Source organism: Mytilus galloprovincialis, chromosome 5, assembly GCF_965363235.1.
Source record: "Mytilus galloprovincialis chromosome 5, xbMytGall1.hap1.1, whole genome shotgun sequence".
In the NCBI taxonomy this organism is placed as follows: Eukaryota; Metazoa; Mollusca; class Bivalvia; order Mytilida; family Mytilidae; genus Mytilus; species Mytilus galloprovincialis.
This window is the reverse complement of record NC_134842.1, coordinates 71,906,203-71,931,367: the sequence shown is the minus strand read 5'-3', so window position 1 is coordinate 71,931,367 and position 25,165 is coordinate 71,906,203. Positions and strand designations below refer to the sequence as shown.

General features: G+C 32.4%; 1 protein-coding gene across 1 annotated transcript; it reads right to left on the bottom strand.

Moving 5' to 3' along the window:
* Positions 1-24,989, bottom strand: LOC143076347 (beta-ureidopropionase-like). The gene is made up of 15 exons (XM_076252071.1): positions 24,832-24,989; positions 21,301-21,472; positions 18,232-18,319; positions 16,679-16,773; positions 14,885-14,969; positions 13,240-13,316; positions 12,446-12,500; positions 10,954-11,068; positions 9,592-9,673; positions 9,234-9,276; positions 5,576-5,602; positions 4,915-4,955; positions 3,075-3,161; positions 2,048-2,138; positions 1-662 (listed from the first exon to the last, which is right to left on the bottom strand). The coding sequence occupies exons 1-14, from the start codon at positions 24,930-24,932 to the stop codon at positions 2,052-2,054; spliced, it is 1,155 nt and encodes a 384-aa protein (XP_076108186.1). The 5' UTR covers positions 24,933-24,989; the 3' UTR covers positions 1-662; positions 2,048-2,051.
* Between the last annotated feature and the right edge of the window lie 176 nt (positions 24,990-25,165).

Below are 25,165 nucleotides of genomic sequence, written 5' to 3'. Positions count from 1 at the left end.
TGAACTGATTAATAGGTTTAATATAACATACAAAACATAAAACAATTATTATTCTTCAGTATTTTCACTTCAAAAAATCACTTCCATATTAATGCTAAGATAAACTTTGTTATTGGAAAGAAAGAAAAATTGCCCCTAACTTGGTTATATTGATACAATAATATAAGGGATGTCAACAGGTATCTAATACTTGAGTATGGCTCGGTAGCTCGGTAGTACAGAGTATCAACATTATCAAAATGCCACTCAATTAATCGGTTTTGGTTATGGAAGTAATCGTCTTCTTTTCATTTTTTTAATTTTTCTTCACCAAGTTGACATACATTGATAAAATAAAATAATTAAAATTAAGGTCTTTTTTAGCAATTTTCCGTGAGGTATTACTTATAAATTTAACTTATAATTTATTTTGTTTGATACATCATTCATATAAAATAGAACTTGAAAAATAGGTAAAAAAAATTATCTGAATACATAATAGGTGTGCATATACTAAACAATATTGTTTCTTTTTCAATTTTTTTTTTTATATAAATGCTGTATTAAACAAGGCCTTAATTTCGAAAATTTCCCAGACTGTATTTATTCTAAATATATTCACACATCCAACTATCAATGTTGATGAATGATCCTGACTAGATACTGTGTGACACTTCCTCTATCTTAAAAACAAAGTCAAATAGTTTAATTCACTACATAATAATAAAACAAGAGGCTCCAATGAGCCTTCCTGACTGTTCAAAAGGTAATGTTACTTAAAAATTGAAAAAAAATCCAACAAAATTTTTAAAAAACATTTTGAGTAAACATTTTTGTTATGAAAAATACTTTGGAACATATATATGGAATCTAATGAGACTGTCATACAAGTGAGAGGTTTAGCTAGCTATAAAACCAGGTAAAGTCCACCATTTTCTACATAAGAAAATACCTGTACCAAGTCAGGATTAAGAAAATTGTTATCCACTCGTTTGATGTGTTTGTGCTTTTGATTTTGCCATTTGATTACGGACTTAAACTTGCGGTTATGAATTTCAATTGGAGTTCAGTATTTTTGTGATTTTACTTTTTTTTCATACGTTCAATTATTTTCTCGGTCTAGATAAGAAAATATTATTTGAAAATTTAAAACAGCATGATTCTTTGCTCTGATTTTGATTGTCTAGTACATCCAGTTTCCATATTCAGGTGTGTGGTTCTCTCTCTCTGGGTACTTAAGCTCACTCATTACTCTGAGTGCTATTGAGCACCAGAGGGTAAAGATTGCTATTTTTTATAGTGTGAATTTAAACTTATTAAGCAATGGAAGTCAAAACCAACTTTCATGTTTAACCCCACCACATTATTTATGTATGTGCCTGTCCCAGGTCAGGAGCCTGTAATTCAGTGGTTGTCGTTTGTTTATGCGTTACATATTTGTTTTCCTTTCATTTTTTTACATAAATAAGGCCGTTAGTTTTCTCGTTTGAATTGTTTTACATTGTCTTATCGGGGCCTTTTATACCTGACTATGCGGTATGGGCTTTGCTCATTGTTGAAGGCCGTACGGTGACCTATAGTTGTTAATGTCTGTGTCATTTAGGTCTCTTGTGGACAGTTGTCTAATTGGCAATCATACCACATCTTCTTTTTTATATTGTATTATGGACAAAAGAAAGATAACTCCAATCTAAAAATTATTTTTCATGATTTTCCTTTTTATAGATTAGATAGATTTACTCATCACAACTTTAGTATGGTCAGTCATGCCCACCATTTAGTAATTTGAACATCTGAGTATACATTATCCATAATTTCTGTTATGTACATGGTTAGCTTTTAAATAATGGTCACCTTCCTACCTTCTGTGTTCTCATTTGTACGGATGAGGTATGTGTAAATATCAAGTCAGTGACATAAGGGTTTTAATTACGTTCATAGGATCTTTACCCTAAAACTGTCCACCATAAAATATCCATGTGTGCTGAAACAAGCGTTATTAACCAACTATCGATCAATCTTTCCTATGACTTTGAACACATTAACATCAAGTGTTTTTTATACATACCAAGTTATTTCTCTCTGATTATATCAGGTTTAAAGTCAGGTTTAACAGCCTCAGTCATTTCTGCTGCATACATATCCAGTCTTTGTGTCATCTGATAAAAAAATATTTTAAAGTAACTTAATTGAGAATCACACCTTCCACGTTAAAAAGGAACTGAAATGACAAGATTATTTCGTTGTTAAGTTTCAGCATCTGTAAAATCTGAAGTTTTACCTCAATCAATCACTATAAATGGTTGTATCCAAATTGCACATACCCAGTATTTTGACAGTTTTATCACTCACGTTGAATTAGATTCAAACAAGAATGTGTCCAAAGTACACAGATGCCCCACTTGCATTATCATTTTCCATGTTCAAATGGACCGTGAAATAGGGAAAAAATATAATTTGGCATTAAAAGAAAAAAGATCATACAATAGGGAACATGTGTACTAAGTTTCAAGTTGATTTGACTTTAACTTCATCAAAAACTACCTTGACCAAAACATTTAACCTGAAACTCGCACTTTCATTTTCTATATTCAATGGACCTTGGAATTGGGGACAAAAGTCTAATTTGGCTTTAAAATTAGAAAGATCATATCATAAGGAACATGTGTACTAAGTTTAAAATTGATTGGATTTCAGCTTCATCAAAAACTACCTTGACCAAAAACTTTAACCTGAAACTAGAACTTTAATTTTGTATGTTCAGTGGACCGTGAAATTGGGTCAAAAGTCTAATTTGGAATTAAAATTAGAAAGATCATATCATAAGGAACATGTGTACTAAGTTTCAAGTTGATTGGACCTCAGCTTCATCAAAAACTACCTTGACCAAAAACTTTAACCTGAAGCGGAACGAATGGACAGACAGGCGAACAGACAGACAGACAGAAGTTTGAACCTCTAGACGACCAAAGATTCCAAAATTAGTAGTACCTAAATTGCCTCCAGGCTTGAATCACATGGATCTGTTTTTTGCCACATTTTTAGAACAATTTGTCTTTTTTCCATGCATAATATTCATTCTCTAAGCTACTCACCCTAAATCCCCATTTATCTTTGATCTGTCTAGATAAGTTAAGATCTACTTCAGCTACCAGTAATCCATCCTTTGTTCTAGACAAACCCTGAAAGGAAAAAAAACCAGATATTTTGTTAAGGAGGACCTTGCAAGGAAACATTATAAATTATTTCCCTTCTACGAGGGGGCATGTTTAATTACTGCCTGCTGTATGGACACACACTTAATTACTCTATGTTGCCTAGGAACATACATACTTAATCACTGTTGTATGGTTATATCCTGTTACATTGAAACTACTCCTCACCGTAAGAGAACACACTTAATTCTTTGATGTCTGAAATAAACTTAGTCATAAGTGTTTCTCCTTTCTTGTTTCCTATACAGATTATGGTATCATTAGACAATAGGTTTACCTTTTCATTTGTCTTTTGTAGGCCCTTTATAGCTTGCTATTCTGACGTTACCCACAGCTCTAGTTGAAGGCTGTACTTTGACCTATAATTGTTTACTATTTATACGTTGTGACTTAGATGGACAGTTGCAGCTGTCTCATTGGCCCTCATACCTCATCTTCTAATTTCTACCTAATATTGGTTAAATTGACATGACTGACGGTAAAAGGCCCTACTATTAGTTCAATTGAAATGATTGACAGAAATATACCTTAATATTGGTTCAACTGACATGATTGACAGTAAAAGGCCGTTATAGTGGTTTCAGCCACTTTCTATTGTATCACAATGAGTATTTATTAGACAAGTTAATTTACTAATTAAGAAAATGATAATCTAATGAATACAAACTAATATAATTAACTATTAAAAAATGATATTACTACAAGTACTTACTTAGTGTATAATAATCTAATGGATATATAATTTTTAATACATGTATAACTAACTATTGAAAAATGATTACACACTAAAACCAATTCTAACAACAGTATTTAGGTATTTGTAAAGACAACAGATTTAATGACAGACAGACATCAATAACGTCACTGGATAATTGATATAATACAAATATATTATGTATGTCATTATTTCAAAGCGATAAGTTTTATCTCATATCTATAGTACAACAGCATCAGGTCAATAATTATTTTCCAGCATGCCTTGCAGATGACATGTCATATTTTCCCTCTGGCCATCATATTATTCTTGTACTGTCAAAATACTGACCTTGATACACAAAGTACAAATTGTTAAAATTCTTATAAACAGGTCAATTATTGTACAGTATATCCTGTAATAATACCACTACTTATTTTCTCTCTTTCTGTTCTGAACAAGATTTTTGTACAGCTTGCTGTATCAATGATAATAATCCAACACCCTTCCTTAATGTATGTATCAATAGTCTGACTGTATGTTAAGCACAGACAAATGTCAAACTGTATAGGTTTCATTCTAACCAAGCAAGGAATATTCTAGTTACAATCTGCAAACCATTGTTTTTTTACTTCTATTTTTAGAAGGGATGACCTTGACTTTTAAAACTAAAATCTTCTATAGACTTATTCCCCACAACTGTATCTCCTTTTGTAAAAGTTTTATTATAATCAAGCAAAGGAAAAATGTGGCAATCATCCGAAAACCATTGTTCATTTTCACCCCCATCTTTAGTAATGATGACATTTGTTTGCTTGAATCATGGAGTAATCAAGTAAACTTTGACATTTTTATTCTAGATGTATATAAGCTTTATATGAGTCAAGCACACAAACTCTACTTACCATACAGAAAAAAGTAACACTGAATGAAAACATTAAGCAAGGAAACCACATAATAAATTTTAACATGCTATAAACTAACAGTAGACTTTATTTCATTTTACATGTTTATAGGTAATCTTACCGGGGTTCTACTGCCATCTGGTGCAGCCACATAACTGGAACCTGAGAAAGACAAAAGTCAACAGAATTAATTTTTTGGGCTAAAACATAAACTAAATATAACTTATTTGATACAAATATGTCATGGGTATTTACCAAACTTTGCCTCTTTTAGAGCGCTAACAATACAACTTTTTGTATAATTAATGTTTCCCAGGTGAATAACTCTTTTAAAAAAAAAATTGTACAAATAACAAATGTTTCCAAGGAGCATAACTCTTTTTAAAAAAAAAATGATCAGCACTGATTTTCAAACTTGTCTATTAAGACATTGCTGATATACACTTTTGATATAAGTTTCATAAAAATCTGTCAATAATTGTGCATGTGAGAGAACTAACAAGATTGGACAGTTGCAATATTGTGTTGTGTGAGGGACACTAACAGTTGATCACTATTTTATTAATATGACCTGCAGATAAGACAACATACTGTTACTGAATTAAAATAATCAAGATATTTCTACTACATCAAGATGTTTATTCATTTATTCACATATATATAGTATGACAAGATATTGCTTTTTTCAGTTTGAAAGTACTATGTACAAAAGTACAAAAGAAGCTTTATTTATAAGGCGACCAAATAAGAAATTGTAAAATAAGAAAATCTAATAAACTTACCATAGAAATGGCCAAAATCTTTATGAGCTGAAAAAAGAAATCTAAGTTTTTAAAATGTGTCCAAAATGTCTAACAGATAATATTTGTAAAACTCATGTAGTAGGGACTGTAATGTTGACCATGGTGGCTTGCATTACATTTCAAAGCATGTTAAGACTGTTAACTTCATCAGAAGTCTTCCATAGCTGAGAACACTACCAATTCTATTGTAGATTCTGTTCAGATGTTGAGCAACTAAAGATTATCAAACAAGCATGTATAGTAAACAGCAAATAAAGTATGACCCAAAACTCTTGATTGAAAAATTTATATTTTTAGTTCATGTCTGCTTTAGATTAATGGAAATTTGCCCCTCTCCTTTCAAAAATCCTGGATCTGCCCGACTACCCCATGCATCACAAAGCTTTATTTCACTTAATACCAGTACTGGTTAGGTGATTTTACTGGGAATAAGTTTTTAAGCCAATTTTCTTTCCATAGAAATTTTAAAAGGTTCAAATTATAATGGCATATTGTTATTCTAAACTGTTTCCAAAAATTGATCGTCCCGAAGATCATAAAAAACATTTTATTAAAATAAAGTATGTCAATAAAGGTTTTGATTTTGTAAATATTGCCGGTATTGTTAACGACCATTCTGTTAAAGACCAAATTCCTGGATATTTTGACAATACAGAACTCCCTCTCATTTGTTATATATACAAGAAATCTACCCGGAAATATGTGTTTAATTATAGCCAATTGTGTAAAGATGTAAATATCATTGAAAATACACCTATGTCGTGTAATTGCAGAAATTCCGAATACACCTATGGCCCCATTTTCCATGTCATAACTGGAGATCTTAACATCGTTCGCGACCGAGAGTTAAAATAATTCCTCAGTAAAGGACCTAAATATCTTCCCCCGTCAATTATTAATTGGAATGAGTGTCGTAATATCATCCATGACTCACTCTGTACCTACTGTTTGAAATGGGTAAAACGGGAAAAAGCTGACAAAAAATCTTTGGACTCTTTTTGTAATTCAGTAATGAAGATAGTTGATATTCGAATACAACATTTTAAAGAACATTTTACTCTTAACAACAACCATAAAAACCCTATTTCACGTATCAAACATAAACTGAAAGAACTAGCCAAGGTATTTGTTTTTGTCCTGGCTGATAAAGCTGCTAATAATATCGTTATTGTTTGACGTAAATTTTATATAGAGGTTCTGCAAAAGGAAATCAGGAACTCACCAACATTCCAACGGACTTCATTTTCAGAAAACGACATCTGTAACAAACACAAACTTTAAGCTACTTCTTTACAAGCAGAACCAAATACAATGAAAGTCCCAACTATGTACTGGCTTCCGAAGCTACACAAAAAAACTTACAAATATAGATTTATTTCATCTTCAAGCCATTGTTCCACTACTAAATTGTCTGTTTTACTTACTAGTACACTTGGTACAATAAAAAACCTGATTATAAATTGTTCAAATAAGGCCTTTGAAAATAGTGAAATTAATTACTTTTAGAGTGTCAAAAACTTGTTGGAAGTACTTGATAAATTGCATGCATATATTGGTGATTTTGAATCTGTTCAAAGTTTTGATTTTTCTACCCTATATACCACTTTGCCTCATATTCTTATTAAGAAAAAATTCACATCCCTAATTAACTGGGCATTTAAAAAGTCAGAATGTGAGTACATATGTTCAAACTCTTTTAGGTAATTTTTTAGTACATTTTGTAGTAATAAACAAAAGAACTATGTCAATTGGACATGCTTTGATACTATATATGCGCTTGAATTTTTTGTTCTGTATATCGTCAAGTTATTGGAATTCCAATGGGGACTAACTGTGCACCACTTATTGCGGACCTGTTTTTGTATTGTTATGAGTTACAATTTATGACTAAAATTAGCAAAGACCCATAGAAACAACATTTGATACAAAAGTTTAACAATACTTTTAGATATTTGGATGATATATTGGCTCTCAATAATGACGACTTCAGTATGTATACTAAAGAAATTTATCCTGTTGAACTTACTTTAAATAAAGCTAATACTAACAATGACCACTGCCCTTTCCTCGATCTTGATATCTATATCATTAACGGGAAGCTTAATACAAAAATTTATGATCAAAGAGATGATTTTTCATTTCCTATCGTTAATTATCCATTTTTAGATGGTGACGTATCCTTGTCACCATCTTATGGTGTTTAAATATCTCAACTTGTACGATTCGCTCATGTATGTAACAACGTATTAGATTTTAGCGAGAGAAATTTATGTATTACTGAAAAATTATTACACCAGGGTTTTCGATATCACAAACTGGTCAAAATATTTACTAAATTTTATCACCGGTATAAGGAAATAATTCGTAAATATAACTCAACATGCAGACATCTTATACGTTCAGGTATTTCACATCCAATTTTTTATGGTAATATTCTTTAAAAAGCACAAAAATGTCGGTATTCACCTCAAAAGCTTACAAAACCTTTAAACAGATTTATAAAGAAGGGATATTAGTTACGATACTGTTGTCAGGGCATTAAAGATTGCACATTTTGGCTTTAATATTGATTCACTTATAGGGTCTTTGCATCGGAACTAAACACATTTATTTTTAAAAAACAGTTGTTGGCATGACACGGATTATGTTTTTCTCATATATTTTATGATAGTATGATACTAAACCCCTAACGGGAGCGATTGTGCCTGATATTCATATGATGAAGACATAATCTTTCAATCAGTTTAATTGAGGTCTGGAGCTGGCATGTCAGTTAACTGCTAGTAGTCTGTTGTTATTTATGTATTATTGTCATTTTATTTATTTTCTTTTGTTACATCTTTTGACATCGGACTCGGACTTCTCTTGAACTGAATTTTAATGTGCGTATTGTTATGCGTTTACTTTTCTACATTGGCTAGAGGTATAGGGGGAGGGTTGAGATCTCATAAACATGTTTAACCCCGCCGCAATTTTGCGCCTGTCCCAAGTTAGGAGCCTCTGGCCTTTGTTAGTCTTGTATGATTTTTAATTTTAGTTTCTTGTGTATAATTCAGAGTTTAGTACAACGTCCATTATCACTGTACTAGTATACATATTTTTTAGGGGCCAACTGAAGGACACCTACGGGTGAGGGAATTCTCGCTACATTGAAGACACATTGGTGGCCTTAAGCTGTTGTCTGCTCTATGGTCAGGTTGTTGTCGCTTTGACACATTCCCCATTTCCTTTCTCAATTTTAACTTTATAACCACAGCTGTGACGACTAAATTCTTCAGATCATATCTAAAAGTAAAGCTATTTTTTCACAATGTCCATATTACTTGACAAGGGCATGGACAGGATCTAAAGAATGTTTAACTGAATACATTATGCTAGGTAAGATAGAGATGAGGCCATTAATATAACTAATAAAATATAGATGTTAAACCAATGACAAAAATTATAGATTATCGTTGATCATCTCAAAAGTGTGAAAAGCGACAGAGTTGAGATGACCAATAATAATCTGTTTATCGCTATTTTACTTAGTTTCTAGTGGTAATTTTTCATATCACTACTGTGCTGAGAAAGGAAATGGGTTTTGAATGAATTAAGTGAAGTTATACCTATAGTAAAACAAAAAAAAATAACTGACCTTTTTTTCCATCTGCTGAGGTAAATTCATTGGGAAATTCTTCCTGAAATAAAATATCTCATATTTATTTTAAGTTTCTATACTGCTAATTTATTCCCTTACTTTATGTCTTGACAAACTTCAATTGATCAAGACATTTAACACAATACCATCTCAGTGAACTAGCAATACACTATTGTTTATGGGCCTGCTTTGGTTAGGTAGTTGTTCTTTGAAACATGCGACTTCCTCGGTAGGGAGTACAGGGACTAAAAAGGAAAGACAGAAGGGTCAAACAAGATGATCTTAATATATAGTCATCACTCAGAGTGGGTGAAGAAAATTAAATGCTTAAATTATCAAATCAGGAAAAACTTACTGTTCCAACTCTGTTAATAGCCACTGTAAAATAATGATTAGCAATGGCAGCATTCCTGGCTTCTATTGGCCACATTGGTTCACTGAAAATATAAACAGTGGCAGAGTTAGCAATAGTGTCATTTCTAGCTTTTATTGGCCCCTTTATCATACAAGATCCAAATTGCTCCATAACCAAAAGGTGCCAAAGTTATGAGTAAATCTTAACTTCCTAGATCAGTGATGGTGACAAAAGTAAATTATTGTTTTAAATTATGGAAAAACTAGACCAAACCTGACATTACAACACAAATAGTGCATAATTAAGGTGTCATGCCTTCATAATGTATAATGTGAGGTGCCAATAAGCAGTATTTTTTTTTATAATTACTAATATCAGAACTATTTCTATGTGAAATTTATATTATTTTAGCTTAAACAAATCAAATAATTCCTTCGTGCATTAACTTATCCCTTTGAGCATACTTATGTGAATAAATTGGGAATGTGTCCATGCTGCTTGTATATTATATAAAGTTGTAAAAGGACATAACTGAAGAACAGTAAAATTGATGCTCTATACACTGAGTACATCCTCAAAGCTCCTACTGTGACTGAAGGATTAAATACAATCTCTATACACTGAGTACTTGAGAAGTACATACCTCAAAGCCCAAACTGTTTCTGAAGGGTTAGATACAATCTCTATACACTGAGTACATGAGTACATACCTTAAAGCTCTAACTGTGACTGAACAATTAAATACAATCTCTATACACTGAGTACATACCTCAAAGCTACAACTGTTGCTGAAGGATAAACTACAATCTCTATACACTGAGTACATGAATACATACCTCAAAGCTCCAACTGTTGCTGAAGATTGAATAAAATCCCTATACACTGAGTACATGAGTACATACATTAGAGCTCCAACTGTGGCTGAAGGATTTAATACAATCCCTATACACGAGTACATGAGTACATACCTCAAAGCTCTAGCTGTGGCTGAAGGATTAAATACAATCTCTTTACACTGAGTACATACATCAAAGCTCCCACTGTGGCTTGAGGATTAAATACAATCCCTGTACACTGAGTATATGAGTATATACCTCAAAGCTCCAACTGTGGCAGAAGGATTAAATACAATCTCTATACACTGAGTATATGAGTACATACCTCAAAGCTCCAACTGTTGCTGAAGGCTTAAATACAATCTCTATACACTGAGTACATGAGTACAAACCTCAAAGCTCTAACTGTGGCTGAAGGATTAAATATTATGTCTATACACTGAGTACATAAGTACATACCTCAAAGCTCCAACTGTCGCTGAAGGCTTAAATACAATCTCTATCCACTGAGTACATCAGTACATACCTCAAAGCTCCAACTGTTGCTGAAGGATTAAATACAATCTCTGCTCCATTTATCCCATACATCATCCAATTTAAGGGATGATGTCGTCCATAACAAATATTTATACCAATTTTACCTGTAAACAATCAAATTATACATATTTTTTCCTTTTAATAATACAAATCAAACATAGTTTTACAAGTTAACAATTACAAATTATAGAAAATTTTACCTATTAACAATTACAAATAGTACACAATTTTACCAACAAACTATAACAAATAGTTCATAATTTTACTGGAAATGGAGAAAAGGGTTTTGGATGCATAACATTTTTAAAGTGTTATTTTCATTTGATATAATTTAAAGTGTTTGAAACCTTCATAACAGTTTGTTATGGGATAAAACATGCTACATAATAAAAGATGACATTTAAAATCTCAAATCTTAACATTATTAGAACACAAATTATACAAAAACAGAGAGCTGACAGAAGTAAGAAGCCTGAAGTAACACTGAAGTAATATAACTGTTTAGGGTTGACAATTTTGAATGTTCATAACTTCTAAGGGCTGCATTAGTTTAATTTTACCAATCTGACAGTGGGAGGGCCATTGAACCATAAAAAAAAGAACTTGTATAATACAGTAAAAGATTGTTGGAACACTTGTATTGAAAGAATATTTTGTGTCCCAGAATTTTCCCTCTATACAATTAAGTTAGGCCATTGAAAAATGAATGTTGGTTTCCCCTAAAATGTGAAAATTATGAAGCCCCGCAGGCAGGAAAAACTTTTTTATTTATTTTATTTTTTTGTGAAAATTCAATTTTGTTCTACAGAAAATTTTGTTGTTAACCTGTAATTAATGTTTGTTTCACATTTTAATGTTGAAACACTTTTAAGAGATTATCAGACACTTTAGAAAATATTTGTCAATAGAAACCAAAACAACTCTTATTTTTTTTAATCTGCCAAAAATATTAAAAAATGAAAAAAAAGAATCAACACAGAGGGTAAAAACAGACCAGACAGGGTTAGGTGGAAACCAACAATCATTTTTTCATGGCCTTAGACTTGTTCTGTAAAATATTGCTTGCCCTGAAAAGGACTGCTTACGAGAGATATCCTTTGCACTATATGAATTCCAAGCCTTATTCATTGTGATTTGATATTGTTTCCTCATTAATTATTCGACTTTTAACCTGGCCATTGCCACCTTTTACCTACATACACTGTGACATCATTTTTATTGGGAGATAACTTTTGTACAAATCAAAAAGTTCAAAAGGGAGCTATATATAATTTGCCCGGTGAATAATAATCTTGTTCAATGCATGGTGTAAATTTTTAGTTATACATACTTCTTTGCATTTACATGAAAATTAACTAAATTATTCAATGTCACTTGATAATATATTATTGTTTATCATATATGTAAGGTATAACAATGTTAATAACTGCAGTATTTAGAGTAAAACAATTCTTACAGTATCTAGAGTAAGTTTAACTTACCAAACTGTGTATCAAAAACTTTATGTCCAGTATTGCCTTCCATATAGTAGGTTGACTGAAAAACAAATATCAACACAAACATTTATATACATAACAAGTAAATGTCAGCTTTAGAGCTCCTCTTGTATTTTTTATTCATTTTATCGAGAGATCGAAAACATGAATGAATGTCAAGGTCATCCATTAGGTATTGACCTCATTCTTTACTAAAAGTCCTAGCAAATTTATAATTGAATAGTAGATAAATACTTAACTTATCTCGTAACATTAATTGAACAAGAAATAGTAAACAAATGCCCCACTCGCAATATCATGTTCTATGTTCAGTGGAACGTGAAATTGGGGTCAAATCTCTAATTAGGCATAAACATTAGAAAGATCATATCATAAGGAACATGTGTACTAATTTTTAAGCTGATTGGACTTCAACTTTATCAAAGACCATTTTAACCTGAAGAGGGACAGACTGCGAATGAACATATATATAAGGCCCATAAATTGGACATTTAAATCCTAAAAATGAGCGAACAAACAAATGTTGTTTTTAAATCCTAAGAGCACAGCTTTTTATTGCATCATCTCTCACATATATATTAAACAGAATAAAAGATACTGGTATATAATCCTTCTTTACTAAGGAATGCAAAGGTAACTCCAGTTTTCAAGGACAACAACATGTACAATTTGTTGTCCCCAAGGTTCTATACTTTGTCCTCTATTGTTTGTGTTATTTATAAATGACATTCCCTTAGGCATTGAAAATTGTGAAACTTTTAATTGGATCGATTTCTGACCTCATTAAAGTCTCCTACTCTAGGTATATGGTTTTTCCTTGACTTCCCTAAGTACTGTCCTGTGTTAGAGATTACCACTGAAATGGAAAAACAAGAACTTTATACAAATCGTCAATATTTCACAAACATGCATATTTTGAAGTCTGATTTTGTTAGGAATCATTTTATTCAACTATCATTGACTATACAATCAATAGATTAATGAAAATTGTCAAATAAACAAAATTATTACTTCCTGACTTTCCTCAACATTCTTAATTACCATAAACAACAAGACAGCGCCACCTGGCGAGCAGTTTCTATTAATCATCCATTAGCAACTGGAATCAACCCTCTTTTTTAATGTAGTTTGTGTTTTCTATATAGTGTTCTATACATGGATGTTAGAAAAAATTAACCAATCGAAATAATATCAATCAATCAAAATCAGGAGTTTAGATTTGGTATCTTCAGTCTTGTTTTCAAAAATATTTTTTCTGGAATATTAAGAAAACAAGAATGTGTCCCCAGTACACAGATGCCCTATCCGCACTCTCATGTTCTATGATCAGTTGACCATGAAAATGGGGGGGACATCTCTAATTTGGCATTAAATTAGAAAGATCATATCATAGGGAACATGTGTACTAAGTTTCAAGTTGATTGGACTGCAGCTTCATCAAAAACTGCCACGACCAAGAACTTTAACCTGAAGTGGGACAGACGGACAAACAAACAGACGAACAAATGAGCGGACGGATGCACAGACCAGAAAACATAATGCCCATAAATAGGGCATAAAATAGACTAGCAAAGACTATATTAACTGGGAAGTTTTGCATTTATAACTGTGAAATACCATGCCACTGCCCTTAGCTTAGCTAATTTATAGCTCTAAAGACCATGTGACTCACTTTGGTCTATTTGCATGTTCAACAAAGGACACTCTCCAACATTGTAGACAAGAATAGAATTTATGAACTAAATCTTGTTTTGTTGGTCTTGTAGTGTTGATCATTTAAGTTTAGTTTCTCTCTACACTTTTTAATTTTTTCTCAAGACATACTATTTTAAAGAGGGTCATTTAACATTGTTGAAGAGCATTTACTCCTATGAGAGAGACAGTCTACCAGTCTGTTTAGGCGAAATTTGACTTGTAAGAAAACTTTGCCTTGCTGATCAAATTTGGGATAAATTTTTTTGGTAAAAACAGTCATTAAAGGGCAATAACTCTAATATGGAGTTGTCATACAATTTCCTTCATATTGTCTTAATTGTCATGATTGTAGATCTAATCTTTGCTGATCATTTATGCTATTTAAGTTTTTATCTACAATTATCTATATCTATTATAATGTTTAAGTTATAAGGCAAAAATGCAAAAAAAATGATTAACATGATTAAACTATACTGCAATAAATGTATGGGTCATGAATTATAAAGTTAAGAAGTGATTTGATGAAAGGTTAAAAATTAATATGTCTGATGCTGTTAAACTGAATTCAAGACTGGCTTAATATGAAATTTTTCCATATTTTGAGTTATCTATAATTTTGATAAAATTTGTCCCAAAAGTAGTTCATCACACTAACCATGCTGAAGATGGAAATCAAAGGAAGAAAACAATTTTCTTATAACAATGTGACAAGCCATAGTTTTGTATTACCTGCTGTGTTCGCTAGAATATCTCCATGATCAGCGTCACGTTCAAGTATAGGGGACACTATAACCATGTTGTATTTCTTTGCCAGCTGAAAAAGATTTTTTAATATTTATTGACTGTTTACATAGATATATTATTTAAAGGATTTCTATAAATTCAAACTAGCTCACACATATCTCAATAAATTTTATTTGTATATAAGCTTGAATGACTTTTCAAGACAATAAAATCATAAATTTATCAAATTATGAACTTTAAAAATAATATTATAGAAAAATTGAGAAAAGCAATTGTGTTCAGTCATGACTAATGATAATCTGTTAATTGCTATTTCACCTATGACGACATTGTTAATTTCATTGACAATGGCACATGCATTTTTAGATTATAGATATTTCTAAGTTTTCATCACTTTTCTGTGCTGAGAAATAAAATTATCAGCTAGTAAGATCAAAAGAATATTTTGTTATATAGAGATAATGCATACCTGTTGTTAAATTTTTGTTAGGGAAGGGAGATAATTCATACCTTTTGCAGTTATTTAGATAGGGAAGGAGATAATTCATACCTGTTGCAGTTATTTAGATAGGGAAGGGAAATAATTCATATGTTTGGTAGTAATTCAGTTAGGGAAAGAGATAATTCATACCTTTAGTAGTAATTTAGATAGGGAAGAGAGATAATTTATACCCCGTTTGGGAAGGGAAATAAATCATACCTCTTGTAGTAATTTAGTTAGGGAAGGGAGATAATTCATACGTCTTGTAGTAATTCAGTTAGGGAAAGAGATTATTCATACCTTTAGTAGTAATTTAGATAGGGAAGAGAGATAATTCATACCCCGTTAGGGAAGGGAAATAAATCATACCTCTTGTATTTATTTAGTTAGGGAAGGGAGATAATTCATACCTCTTGTAGTAATTTAGTTAGGGAAGGGAGATAATTCATACCTGTTGTAGTAATTTAGTTAAGGAAGGGAGATAATTCATACCTTTTGTGTTAATTTAATTAGGGAAGGGAGATCATTCATACCTATTGAAACATTTTTGTTGAGGAAGGGTGATAATTCATTCCCTTTGCAGTAATTCAGTAAGGGAATGGGTAAATTCATACCTCTTGTAGTAATTTAATTAGGGAAGGGAGATAATTCATACCCCTTGTAGTAATTTAGTTAGGGAAAGGAGATAATTCTTACCTTTTGCAGTAACTTAGTTAGGGAAGGGAGATAATTCATACCTTTTGCAGTAATTTAGTTAGGGAAGAGAGATAATTCATACATTTTCTTAAGTTGTTGTTGAGGAAGGGAGATAATTCATACCACGTTAGGGAAGGGAAATAAATCATACCTCTTGTAGTAATTTAGTTAGGGAAGGGAGATAATTCATACCTCTTGTAGTAATTTAGTTAGGGAAGGGAGATAATTCATACCTGTTGTAGTAATTTAGTTAAGAAAGGGAGATAATTCATACCTTTTGTAGTATTTTAGTTAGGGAAAGGAGATAATTCATACCTGTTGTAGTAATTTAGTTAAGAAAGGGAGATAATTCATACCTTTTGTAGTAATTTAGTTAGTGAAGGGAGATCATTCATACCTATTGTAACATTTTTTGTTGAGGAAGGGTGATAATTCATTCCCTTTGCAGTAATTCAGTTAGGGAATGGGTAAATTCATACCTCTTGTAGTAATTTAATTAGGGAAGGGAGATAATTCATACCTTTTGCAGAAATTTAGTTAGGGAAGAGAGATAAATCATACATTTTCTTAAGTTGTTGTTGAGGAAGGGAGATAATTCATACCTCTTGTAGTAATTTTGTTGTAGCTCCATCTTCTGCTGATTCAGCAAATTCACACCATGGGTGTTTCTCACGTGTACAGAAGGCAAATGGCATTGCTTAAATATAAATGTATGATTTTAATGCATACCTGCCAACTTTTGAAAATGCCCATGGGGGTTTTAGCGCGCGACAACAATTTCAAAGGTTACAATTCTTTGCGACGACTATTTTGCGCGTGTTATTTTGTGGTCTAGAAAAAGTGTCATATTTTTAAGATGAGCTTACATGCCTTTTTCTTAAGTTTATTTGCATGATTATGGTTACAATATCAGCAGAAAATATGGACAAGTAGCTGTAAGACCAAGAATGTTTTTCATGTGCAAGGATACAAAATAGTTGTTGACTTTTACAATTCAAAATTATACCCAAAGAAGGACCTTTATCAGCTGCAGGTTGGTATTAACACCTAGGGATACCCCCTCAATGTAAGGACATTAAAAACCACTGATGAGCACACATTCATATTATTTGAAGAAACTTTGCCAAAGAACTATACATGTTATGCTCTATCTGGTATTATAGTTAACACATGAATTTACATGTAGATATGTTCTTTGCCTTATATCTTCTTTATTATTCAAAATAATAGGACCCTTCATTTAGAAAAGCTGTTCCAAATATAATGTCTGAATTTCCCATTTTTAAGTTAATAAATCTTCATTTTTCTATTTTATTAATTTTACAAGAGTGACTCCTTGACTAGGGGTAGTCCTTCATTTAAGTGATTCCTCATGTTGATGTGGGGGGGGGGGGTCCATGTGAAAAATAATGAATAGTACATTTATACTTTAAATGATTAAATACATTGATTGATTGATTGTTGGTTGCTTTACGCCACATTAGCACAAAAAGGCTATATTGCGGCGATGATTAAATACATAAATAAAATTATGTTACAGCAAGTGTAATGTCAATAAATTTATTAGTGAATAAACTACTATTTATTATCTTCATGGAAGTACTGCATCATTGAAATTTGTCAATCAGCCATGCTTTTATTCTTATTCTGTGTAAGAACCTCCTTGCAGTTGAAAAATCATTTGCCATGTTCACGTTTTTGCTATTCTAACCACCAACAAACAGAGGAATACAACACAAGTTCAATATCTAGCATGTTAGAACAATCTTGAGAGAAAACGTTTTTGATTGGCTGATTAATTTTATGATGAGAAACATACAATTTGATTGGCTGAACACGATTGTCCGCCATTGGACACAGTTCAAAATCGGGAACAACAATATTTTTCGTGTAGATTTTCACCAAATCGTGTTTTAGAGGGTTTTTCAGGAACACGATCGTGCAATCGTGACAAAGGGTCAAAATCGTGTAGTACACGCCTAAATCGTGAAAGTTGGCAGGTATGTTAATGATAACAGAATACATGTATAATACAAAAAACATATTTGTCTGAGATATTGATGATATTAACCTACAGCATATAAGTTTTATAGAAATCTGGCAAGAATTGTACTAGTAAGAGCACTAACAAGATTCTCAATACATTTACACTTACTCCATGCTTCTTGTAAACAGATGACATTGACACCACATAAACTAGCCACTTCTATAATCTCTGATATTCTGTTGTGAAGAGATTCAATCTGAAACAAAACCAGGACAATATTATTATTAACAACTTATAACCTAGCCACTTCTATAATCTCTGATATTCTATTGTGTAGAGATTCAATCTGAAACAAAACCAGGACAATATTAACAACTTTTAAACTAGCCACTTATATAATCTCTGATATTCTGTTGTGTAGAGATTCAATCCGAAACAAAACCAGGACAATATTAACAACTTATAAACTAGCCGCTTCTATAATCTTTGATATTCTGTTGTGTAGAGGTTCAATCTGAAACAAAACCAGGACAATATTAACAACTTATAAACTAGCCACTTCTATAATCTCTAATATTCTGTTGTGTGGAGATTCAATCTGAAACAGAAACCAAGGAGAATATTAACAACTTAATATAAACTTGCTGTTACTCGCTTTATGTATCTGATATTATGTTAAGAGTAAATCTGAAATAGAAGTTGTCTGATAATGTCAAAAACAAATAAGTAGGCCACACATACTGTTTCAGTACTCACATCACTCACTTTATTTCCGCTGTTTTTTTCAAAAGCTTGCAAATTGGTATCCTTGGAACTAAACACATTTATTCAAAAAACAGTTGTTGGCATGACACAGGTTATGTTCTTCTCATATATGTTATGATGGTATGATACTAAACCCCTAATGGGAAGGATTGTGCCTGATATTATGATGAAATCATATGCTCTCAATCAGTTTAATTGAAGTCTGGAGCTGGCATGTCAGTTAACTGCTAGTAATCTGTTGTTATTTATCATGTTTATGTATTATTGTCATTTTGTTTATTTTCTTTGGTGACATCTTCTGACAACAGACTTGGACTTCTCTTGGACTGAATTTAATGTGCGTATTGTTATGCGTTTACTTTTCTACATTGGCTAGAGGTATAGTTGTAACCCCGCCGCATTTTTGCGCCTCTCCCAAGTCAGGAGCCTCTGTCCTTTGTTAGTCTTGTATTATTTTAATTTTAGTTTCTTATGTTCAATTTGGAAATTAGTATGGTGTTCATTATCACTGAACTAGTATATATTTGTTTAGGGCCCAGCTGAAGGACGCCTTTGGGTGCAGGAATTTCTCACTACATTGAAGACCCGTTCGTGACCTTCTGCTGTTGTTTTTTCTATGGTCAGATTGTTGTCTCTTTGACACATTCCCCATTTCCATTCACAATATTATTGCTCCATGTACACACATGAAAAGAATAATTTAATATGCAACTGCAAAGTCCATGTTTGGTATATAGAAACCATGAGTAAAAAGAATAAAAGGAGTTGTACAATGGCATATGTCATGTAGAAATCTTAACTGTTTTGACACAGACCCTGTATAAGACAGTTCATGGATATAACCTTACCTGTTTTGGTACAGACCCTGTATTAGACAGTTCATGGATCTAACCTTACCTGTTTTGATACAGACCCTGTAGTAGACAGTTCATGGATCACATGTTACCTGTTTTGATACAGACCCTGTAGTAGACAGTTCATGGATCTAACCTTACCTGTTTTGATACAGACCCTGTAGTAGACAGTTCATGGATCTAACCTTACCTGTTTTGATACAGACCCTGTAGTAGACAGTTCATGGATCTAACCTTACCTGTTTTGATACAGACCCTGTAGTAGGCAGTTCATAGATCAAATCTTACCTGTTTTGATACAGACCCTGTAGTAGACAGTTCATGGAACTTACCTTACCTGTTTTGATACAGACCCTGTAGTAGGCAGTTCATAGATCAAATCTTACCTGTTTTGATACAGACCCTGTAGTAGGCAGTTCATAGATCTAACCTTACCTGTTTTGATACAGACCCTGTATTAGACAGTTCATGAATCTAACCTTATCTGTTTTGATACAGACCCTGTATTAGACAGTTCATGAATCTAACCTTATCTGTTTTGATACAGACCCTGTATTAGACAGTTCATGAATCTAACCTTATCTGTTTTGATACAGACCCTGTATTAGACAGTTCATGAATCTAACCTTATCTGTTTTGATACAGACCCTGTATTAGACAGTTCATGAATCTAACCTTATCTGTTTTGATACAGACCCTGTATTAGACAGTTCATGAATCTAACCTTATCTGTTTTGATACAGACCCTGTAGTAGGCAGTTCATAGATCAAATCATACCTGATTTGACTAACTGTCATCTCTGAAGGAGGTGATTCATGGATTCAACATGTTCAATCTTACCTATTTTGACTAAGTGGTAGGCAGTTCATGAATCTAACCTTATTTGTTTTGATAGAGAATAAGTGGTAGGCAGTTCATGAATCTAACCTTATCTGTTTTGATAGAGAATAAGTGGTAGGCAGTTCATAGATTAAATCTTACCTGTTTTGGTACAGGTTCTGTATTAGACATTTCATTGATTAAATCTTACCTGTTTTGAAAGTGAATCTGTAAAAGACAGTTCATAGATTAAATCTTACCTGTTTTGATAGAGACTATGTGGTAGGCAGTTCATGGATCTATCCTTACCTGTTTTGATACAGACTTTGTGGTAGGCAGTTCATAGATTAAATCTTACCTGTTTTGATACAGACCCTGTATTAGACAGTTCATAGATTAAAGATCACCTGTTTTGATACAGACCCTGTATTAGACATTTCACAGATTAAATATCACCTGCTTTGATACAGACCCTGTATTAGACATTTCACAGATTAAATATCACCTGTTTTGATACAGACCCTGTATTAGACATTTCACAGATTAAATATCACCTGTTTGATACAGACCCTGTATTAAACATTTCACAGATTAAATATCACCTGTTTTGATACAGACCCTGTATTAGACGGTTCATGGGTCACATGTTACCTGTTTTGATACAGACCCTGTATTAGACAGTTCATGGGTCTAACCTTACCTGTTTTGGTACAGACCCTGTATTAGACAGTTCATGGATCTAACCTTACCTGTTTTGGTACAGACCCTGTATTAGACAGTTCATGGATTTAACCTTACCTGTTTTGGTACAGGCTCTGTAGTGGGTATTATAATCTGATTTTGTATAGCACCAATTCTGACAATTCTTGGTTGACGGAGAGATTCTTTTTCTGCAGTAAAACAACTGCCTTTTAATTCAAACTGTCTTTTATCTGCTAAATCTCTGGCCTCCTTTGGAAACTCTAGTTGTCTGTGTAAAACATTAACAAATTTAATTTGGTTTTGATACTGTAAGAGTTTTCAACGTGTTCAAGATAGAAGACAAAAACTTTTATTTCACATCTATGTTCTAATTAACAAAAATTATTAAGGTGAAGTCATGAGTGTACATAATTAAACTACTCAACAGATTTTTTTTTTAATTTCACATATATATATATGAAAAATAAAACTAGAGGCTCTCAAGAGCCTGTATCGCTCACCTGATTCTACCTGCGTTTTTGAAATCATATAAAAAAAGAAAAAATTTGGCTACAAATTAACAACACTTGGCCAGAACCTCATAAGGAAAGGAACATTTAAGCTATGTTTGGTTTCATTCAATTCAATGGTTCTCTGAAAGAAGAAAATTGTATGTATTTCCCATAGGGTCCTATGTTAAACTAAGTCCCCTCTATGGCGACCATCTAGGAAGTTGGATTGGCGACAAAATAACAACACTTGGTCAGCATTTCATTAGGAACATTCATGCTATGTTTGGTTTCAATCCATTCAGTGGTTCTCTAAAAGAAAACATTTGTATGTATTTCCCTTATGGTCCTATGGAAAACTAAGTCCCCTGCTGGCGGCCATCTTGGATGATGATTCTGCTACAAAGTAACAACACTTGGTCAGCACCCCATAAGGAACATTCATGCTATGTTTGGTTTCATTCCATTCAGTGATTCTCTAGAAGAAGTCATTTATATGCATTTCCCATAGGGTCCTATGTTAAACTAAGTCCCCCCCTGGCGGCTATCTTGGATGATGGACCGGCTACAAAGTAACAACACTTGGTCAGCACCTCATAAGGAACATTCATGCCATGTTTGGTTTCATTCCATTCAGTGGTTCTCTAAAAGAAGTCATTTGTATGCATTTCCTATAGGGTCCTATGTTAAACTAAGTCCCCTGCTGGCGGCCATCTTGGATAATGGACCGGCTACAAAGTAACAACACTTGGTGAGCACCTCATAAGGAACATTCATGCCATGTTTGGTTTCATTCCATTTAGTGGTTCTCTAGAAGAAGTCATTTGTATGCATTTCCTATAGGGTCCTATGTTAAACTAAGTCCCCTGCTGATGAAAGACGAATCTATTGGTCCAAAGAAAGTCTTTAGTAACCGAGCTAGTTTTTAAGCTACTCCTTATTAAAGTTTTTTTTTGCCGGAACATTAAAAATATCCGGCGATGTCATTGATGTATACAGTAACCAGGTAACATCACAACAACTACGCAGTAATATAATATTATACTGACTTCTATTACTGTACATTTAATGTCGTAGCTAGTTCTTGCATGTGTATACATTATACCCATGTATTACAAATGCTCAAGCGTTATAAATTGATAAGAATATATATAAACTGACAAATTTTAAAGAATATTTCTGCCGCCAAAAAAATGTAAGTTGGCAACCAAATGTACTGCAAGTGAAAGAAAGTAACGGTAGACTTTAGTTTAACTTAATTCATCTGTTCTATATAAGAGCGGTTTCAGTACTTTTCTTAATGCTTGGATTGTAAAAAAATTTTATGGAACAAATTCGAGTTTGAATTTTCCCCAGTTAACTCAGTGTTGTCAGAATGAATTGAACGTTTATAATATTAGGATCAGGTTCTGAGTTAGGAATCCCCCTTTTAAAATGGCTGGATCGGCCCCTGAAGTTGATAACATCTGGGCCAATACATGCAATAGTCCATTTGCCACTTACCGATTTGATTCTATAATTACACACTTTTAAAACAAATTACTTCCCTTTGTCAATCGTAGACTGGTTTCATACCGGACAAGATTCCCTTTTGCCAATGCAAAGCATGATGATTTGAAAGTGACGTATCGGTGGTTTTAATTAATTTTTCATGAAAAATAATTTCTGATGTGAAAAGTATTTTGCTGAACAACAAATTTATGAAATTAAAAGATTTAAAAACCTTATAGATTACTCACATTACGCACAGGTAAATTTGCTCTGTCTGCTAGCTCTCCATTTTAAGTAAAAAATAATGTCCGTCATAAGGGAGACAACCAAATTAGGGATCTCTAATTACAGCTATTTTAATATCAAACAGCACAGAACATATGGAGTTAACACAGCCCGTTTCCAATAGAGGATTAATTTTATTAGGGGAATTAGTAGCTATCAAGCTAGTAATAAATTTTCCTATTATTCCAAACAACAAAAAAAAACACTGAATCCATCCAAATTGTCTCAGACAGCCAATCAGCAATTGGAATTTTAACTTTAAATTGGAAATCAGATAATTACGGCAAAACTATTCATGATATTAAAATCGGTATATTAATTGACACTAAAATCTGAAGGAATCATTGTTTCCATTGAATGGACCCCTGGACACGCTGACATACAAGGTAATAAACTAGCAGACCAACTAGCTAAAAAAGCAGCACAGGAGGCAGAAAAAATACAAAGCATTCCAATATTTACAAAACAAGATATAAACAAAAAGGAGCAAAAGGCTTTGTTATGTTAAAACGACAAAACCGATGGGACACCAGTGATAAAGAAAGAAGATATTATGCCTTTCAACAAAATGAGAAAAATACACTTTCAAAAGACAAGCCGTTAACCTGAAATATATTGAATAACTACTACTTTAAGAAGAGGATATTGTAATTTAAACTGGTACAAATCAATGATATGCCCAGCACTCATCAACAAATGCAGTTGTGGACAAATAGAAACAGTTGACCATTACCAATGATTACCTATGTACTTATAACATGTATAAGGGATTGTGAAAATTATGAGGAGGCTAGAGAAAAACTCCGCTCTGCACTCTACTTCATAACATCAAAACTAACACTTGAATCAGAAGTATTATTAGCAACACCAGAAAATGATAATTATATACATCATATAGAAGATATTCAACATTTGTTAGGGGTCTTTATTAAAGATACTGGAAGGTTCACAAAATAGATAGTTAAGGTTTTATAAGGACTAATTATTTATTCATTTTGAATTTTATTTTTTTGTTTATTAATTATTCAATTAGTTATTTATTTATTTATTTTTCTCTGCAGTGCCACATCATAAATTACAAATGTACTAATGAGTTATATACAATAGCGACATAAAATTACCGGGTGATCCAAAAATTACAAAGAGATTATAGTGTCAAGTTGACACTTCTAAAGACTCAATTACGGGAATTGGCAAATAGCCTGTTGTTCTTATAATGGGAATTTAAAATTACTCCAAGGAAAAAGAAATGGAATTAAGATTCGTTTCTCTCCCTCTTCCCATTAGTAACTAATGTTTTGCTTTACATTTACGGTAAGGTTGTTTTGCATTGAATCTGAACATGCACAAACTCAGATTTTACCTAAGTTCCTTTCCGTACAGAATTCTCCACACATCTGCCAATTCTTGAGGTGGGAAATTCTTTTGTAAGGATTTCTCCAAGCTTTCTAACTCAGCAGCCATCGTTCTGAATACACGTTGACAGAGAAGATGAATAGTCGAAAGAGATTCCGAGAAGCTGCAATATGTTTACATTTTCCAAAAGGGGTGTTTATCATTTATCAACATTCAAATCACCAGTAATTGCAAATTAAAACACATTTCTTTAATACAAATATGATAAGTCAACAATAAAACAAAATTGAAAGCAAACAAGATAGGTATAATAGTATTAAGAAAATGATTAGACTGGCTAA